This window comes from Sus scrofa, chromosome 15 (genome assembly GCF_054392235.1).
Source record: "Sus scrofa isolate SSC_HxYL_T2T_F1_AM1 chromosome 15, Sscrofa_HxYL_maternal_Yorkshire_Landrace_v2.0, whole genome shotgun sequence".
Classification (NCBI taxonomy): domain Eukaryota; kingdom Metazoa; phylum Chordata; class Mammalia; order Artiodactyla; family Suidae; genus Sus; species Sus scrofa.
Genome location: NC_139397.1, coordinates 101,509,235 through 101,515,234, shown reverse-complemented (window position 1 = coordinate 101,515,234; position 6,000 = coordinate 101,509,235). Strand labels below are relative to the sequence as shown.

Here is a 6,000-nt window from a genome sequence, read left to right as displayed (position 1 = left end):
TGAATTTGGTTTTAGATGTTAGGTTTCATTCAGGTGGTTGTTGGACAGGCAAGTAGCAATGTCAGGTAGGCAGTTGGACATGAGCTGAAGTTCAGGGGAGTGGTTGGGGTTGATGACTTCACCTGAGAAGCTCTGAGAAGTAAGTAAAGCCATGGCACTGATGCCTGTGTAGATGGATCCTGTGGACAGAGCTCCAGGGCACTGCAACCTTTAGATCCCTGGACGAGAACAGCTCATCAAAAGGAAGAAATGGAACACAGCCATTGCTTTCATCCTCAAGAAAAGCAAAGCCAATGTTTTTGGCTCTCTGGCCTGACTGAAGCTTGAAAAATGGCAACTTGCCCCTTGCAAAGGTCCCAAGAAGTAGTCACTGCCTTGGCCTATTTGCCCTGGCTCTCAGTGAGCTTTTAAAATGCCAATGAGCTCTAATTGTGTTGATTGCCTGACAGCTGTGAATACAAGATGCTGACTCCAGAACTGCGACTCATTCTGCAGGGCACCAGCCTTCCCCACTAACGACTGCTGAGCTGAGCCACCTGAAGCCTGCGTGGAGCTTAGCAGCAGCTGCACTTCTGCTCCAAGAAACAGCTCTCTGCAATCAGATCAAACTGAGGCTCTGTCTGCTTTGCCTGGAAGCTTGGGTATTTGCTTTCAGAGCATTAAACAGTCAGACTCCTTGCTTACCTGACATATAGGAGCTTTATGTCTGGAAGGGATTTGGCTAGGCCTATGGTCTCCATCCTCAGTTTTTTTCAAAGTCAAGTTTGAGCAGAGAACCTGGAGATGCTCCTGCTACTGTGAGATTTTCTGACTGCAGCATGACCAGGGGCAAGGACAGAGAAGTGGCCACCTATTGGAAGTCATTGGTTAGGCCCTACCACCCTGAAACTAGGCTCACAATTTTAATTTTTTCTCAATACAATTATTCGGACCTTATATCTAAAAAAATAAGCCTGCTGATTTACTTCCCATTCCACTCCTCTTCCTGAGAACTCTCTCCTTGTCTCACCATCAAGCTGTCAACTCCCTGTTAATACTCTGCTTAAAGCAGCAATACTCAGCTCTAGCAGAACGTTGCAATCGGCTGGGGAGCTTTAAAAACTCCTGAAGTCTGGCCCCATCCCCAGAGATTCCAATTTAATTGTGTTTAAGTATAGCCTGGGCATCTGGATTTTTAAAAACTCCCCAGGTGACTCTAATGTGCAATCATCATTGAGAACCACTGGCCTCCAGACTCTGAGCTTTCCAAATTAACAGCTAATTTCATGAATCTCAGCTATCAGGAGAAAGTGAAGGGTGAATTCTCCAGGGCTTGCTCCATTTCCAGGTAACGCAGCATTACAGCAGTAGCTTTCAGGAGAACAAGCCCTACTGCTTGTAATCTCCAGGGACGGTCAGATCCCTGAAGACACAAAACTGCACAGGAGGTATCTTGGGAGAAAGTAGGACCCTCAATACTTATAGCATGGAGACAACTTCCTTTAATATGAAATTTGTTAAAATGAAAATCTGTCTTTGTAAACCAGGGATTTATCTTTGGCTTTTGGGAAGTGAATTCTCTATTACCAGCTGCATAAAGATCAGCTAACTATTGAGGGCACGCAAGCATCGTTATAAACCTCTGTGCTTCAAGATAGCCCACTGGAAAGAAAAGCGGAAAATCAGAGGGTTATACTCTCGCAACAACTTTGAGGACCAGCAGCATCACCTGGGAGCTTCCTAGAAACTGTGTTGTGGCCTCTTCCCAGACCTATTCAATAAAAATCTACATTTTAATGAGATGCCCAGAGGGTGAGTATGCAAGTTGAAGTTCGAGAAGGGGGTAATGCGGTGCGAAAATCTCAAGGAATGGTAGGGACTAGGCAAAGGGAGCCACTTACTCCTCCTCCTGGACTGATGTGGGGTGTGTGTTTGGTGGTGGGGTTGTGGTTGTAGTAAGTGTTAGACTGGAAGTTGGCGGGCCGAGGTTCTGGACTGGGTCAGGGTGGCCCCGCCTGCCCGCCCCGCCTCCCTACTGGGTCTCCGTCCCTCACGCGGTTGCCATGGTAGCTCCGGACGCAGCTAAAGACAAGTCAGCCGCGGTCTCCAAGTCCTTCCCCGAGGGCCTCCTCCGACCCCTGGTTCAGGCTCAGCCCGAGGCTCCACCATGCCCCGGGGGAAGCGCGGCGGCCGGGTGAGCGCCCTGGAGGGCTGCCGGGAGGAAGAGGCGCCCCCCGCGGCCGACGCCGTGCCCTCGGTGCTGTGGGCGTCCGGGCAGCAGCCAGAGGCAGCGGCGGAGCAGATTCTGCTCCGGGGCATCTTCGAGATCGGTAGGGACAGCTGCGATGTGGTGCTGAGCGAGCGGGCCCTGAGGTGGCAGCCCATCCAGCCCGAGCGCCCCACAGGTGAGTGGTCCCAGGGGGAGGTCCCTCTCCTCCGCCTTCCGCGCGGTGCCTCCTTCCCCACCCCCCTCCCGGCTCCGCACCCTCCTTCCCTGCGCCTTCCCTCCGCCCTCTGCTAGCTCCTCCTCTGCCCCAGCGAGCTGCCGCGTCCCGAAGCCGCCGCCTTCTCCCTCCAGACTAGGCAGAGCCCAAGCCGGACCCAGGGGCCTCCCGCTCCCTGCCCCTCCCGCCTGGCTTTCCGCCTGTGGCGCGACCCCACTACTAACTTCACACTCAGCTTCTGCTACACCACTCGGGAGAAAGGGTTGAGCCCCGAAGGGGCTGTGCTTTCTAAACGCGGGAAGGTCACCTACGCTTCCCTCCAAGTCGAAGTGTTACTCCATCAACTTCTGAAGGTAACGCTGAAAGTGTAAGCATTTTACGGAATATACCTACACGTGCGTTCCGAATCCAATTCTGATTTTGTGGACTTCTGAAAGTTTAACCTCAATGATGGTCTCTCTGGACTTTTCCATCCCTCACGTTCCTTGCCATTGTCTAGAAGCCCAGTCAAGAAACTTTTGGTGTTTAACATCGACTTTAGAATCAATTGCCTTTAAAACTTTTCTAGTGTTACAGTTCTGTACAGTAGAACTATTTCAAGTCTTAGTCTAGAGATGATTTAGGGAAAAAAAATCTTGGGATGTGGAACACATCCCTTCTAAATGCTAACTTACAAAATTAAAAAAAAAATTAAAAAGCCTTCCCTTGTTGGAAAACAAGACACAATAGGCTGTTTATATTGAATAGGAAAAGTGACTGTTTTAAGGTTGCTTGTTTAAGAATCTAGCAAAACTGACTAATCAGGGACTCAGCCCTGGTTCTTAGTGGGAATTCTGCTGCATGTGCTATGCTCACTTAACTAAAACTACCTTGAAACTTAATTAAAACTGTTTTCAGGTGTGTTGAAAACCAGGGTGTAATATTTTCTAGAACTCTTGAGTTAAAAGCTAGGGATATGATGCAGAATTATTCTGTTTAGTTTTTAAGTACTTTGAATTTTGGAGACAGACCTTTACAATTAGAGTTTCAATTGGCCTACAAGAATTGATATAACCTACAATGAAGCTGAAATACTGTAGGCTTAAAATGAGACATTATGCAATGGGAAGTATTCAAACCAGTGCTGCAATACTGGTACATGAAAAGTCAAATAATGACCTGAAACAAAATATGCTCTTTTACATAGTGAGTGGTGATGGAGGAAAAGTAGGCTTAATTAGCATTCCTGGCAGTAGAGTTTAAAAAGATATAACTCTAAAGGTTCAAAGTGTTGATATTTGTTTAATTTTGCCCTAAAACCTTTCCGTTTTCTTTTCCTTCAGCTAGGTGTACTTCTTTCTTGTAACTTACACCTAGTATGCAAAGCACTTTGGGCCCTGAAATTGGAGGTTCAGAAGCCTAGCAGCTTAGTAAGATGAAACCAAAATATGTTTTACTTGGTAAAACAGTAAGAGTGAGGGGAAAAAAAAGGAAGAGTTAAGAGATGATACGTTTAAATGTGAGAAATAATTTCTATGGAATTAGCTTCCAGGTGAGTGGTGAAAGGCAAATGAAGTTGGTCCGGAAAATGGATGAAAAGGAGGAAAAGTTGCACCAAGGTTACCATATTGGGATGACATAGTGGGGGAGACCATGTCTGTTGCTCCTTGGCCAGTGCCTGGCTGTTCCAGAAAAGGGTGAGGGTGGGGATCAGATCGCTGGTCATTCAGGTCATAAGAGATATTTGCAAGACCACTCAGTGTTTAAACTTCATAGTGCCTTAATAGTTGTTGTTGCTGTTGTTTGAATAGACTATTTTTAGGGCAGTTTTAGGTTCACAGCAAAATTAAGCAGAAGGTACAGAGATTTTCCATACACACTCTGTGCCCCTCACATGCATTGCTTCCCAAAATATAAACACTGCCCATCAAGGTGGTTTGTTTGTTAAAATTGGGTGAATCCACTTTGACACATCATTATCATTCACCGTTGTTTACATTAGGTCTCCTTCTTGGTGTTCTGCATTCTGTTTGGTTTTAGCTTATTTGTAATGATGTAGAGTCTACAGAAAAGCAGAACCTTGAAAAAAAAATGTACAACACAGTGTGTGGTGTATATGTATATTTGAGGAGATTTATTATGGGAATTGGAGATTATGGGATTATGGAGACTGAGATATGCTGCTCTATACCATATGCAAACTGAAGAACCAAGAAGGCTGGTGGCCTAATTCAGATCAAACGTGAAGGCCTGAGAAGCAGGGGATCTGATAATGTGGCTCTCAGAGACAGGATCTACATGGGGAAAAGGGATGATGTTCAGAACATTTATTTCATTTAGTCTCAGCACCTTGAAGAGTGCCTGACATATAAATATTTGTTACATGCATGCACTTGTTATCTGGTCTGGTGAACTTTAGTTTTGCATATTGCATTACCATCTGATTACTACACTGCTATTAATAGTGACTTCTCATCACCTGTAGGAGTGTTTCCCTCCCTCCCCTTTTGTTAAAGCATTAGAACTCTTTTTACAAAAACATTATGTGTGTGTGTATATATATATATATATGCACACACATATATATATATACACACACACATATATATATACACATGTATATATACATATATATATATATATTTTTTTTGCTTTTTAGGGCCACGTGCACCATATGGAGGTTCCAAGGCTAGGGGTCAAATTGGAGGTACAGCTGCTGGCCTACACTACAGCTCACCACAACGCCAGATCCTTAACCCACTGACTGAGGCCAGAGATTAAGCCTAGAAGGATTGTTTCCACTGTGCTACAATGGGAACTCCTTATAAAAACATTCTTAAGCTAAAGTTGGTCCACTTCGCCACCGTGATCATCGTGGCCAGAAGGTTCCCTCTTGTTCAGCTGCAGGATAGAGAAAGCAAGCTCTGACCAGGGCATAGATTGACCAGGATGGCACATGTGTAATATAAACACAATGTAATGTAAACTGTATATACAAAAGGGTATCATCTCTTCAGAAAATACCTTTGTTATTGCCAGCAGTGGTGCCTAATGTTCTTTCTATTGCAATCTCAAATCATGGTCATTTTACTTGTGGAATCATATGGGTTTTATTCATGATAATTGTGTAGTTAGTTGTGCCCTAGAGAAGGGCAAAATCCTGATGAAGTGGAGAGCGATCAGGTGAGGATTAAGGCTAAGTGGAAAGGTCAGGCAAGTCTGGGTCATGGAACCCTATCTAGGCAGATTAGGTCAAGGGTAGTGCCACAGTGTTGTTAGCCCCCAACATGGTGCCTAGGACTAGGCATAAGGTGTCAAAAATTGAGAAGAGTGCTCAGAAAAGGGACATGGGCAGATGTCGTAGATCATTTTGCTTATCTTGGTACTAGATCAGATATTTTCAGAGTGCAACATTTTCAAAATTATTACTGATGGCCTGTTGGCATTGTTCTAAATCTCAACCAAGGACAAACTTCTAGGAACACCTATTTACTATGTGGTAAATTTCTATTTGAAATGTTAGATGGAAGTAGAAGATACAGGCATTTTTGTGCATCCCCAATACCGGGCATGAGACCTGGTTATGATGTTTCCCATA

General features: G+C 45.1%; 1 protein-coding gene across 6 annotated transcripts in view; it reads left to right on the top strand.

Annotated features, from left to right (window-relative positions):
* Window positions 1–2,047: 2,047 nt before the first annotated feature.
* CERKL (ceramide kinase like) overlaps window positions 2,048–6,000 on the top strand; it is a 133,874-nt gene continuing 129,921 nt past the window's right edge. For all 6 annotated transcript variants that reach the window (XR_014829867.1, XR_014829866.1, XM_085000023.1 and 3 more), the window contains exon 1: window positions 2,048–2,384. Coding sequence is in view for 4 of the 6 variants with exons in the window: in XM_085000023.1 (XP_084856149.1) it covers window positions 2,147–2,384 (238 nt within the window). In the remaining 2 variants the exon portion in view is untranslated. The remainder of the gene's footprint in view (window positions 2,385–6,000) is intronic.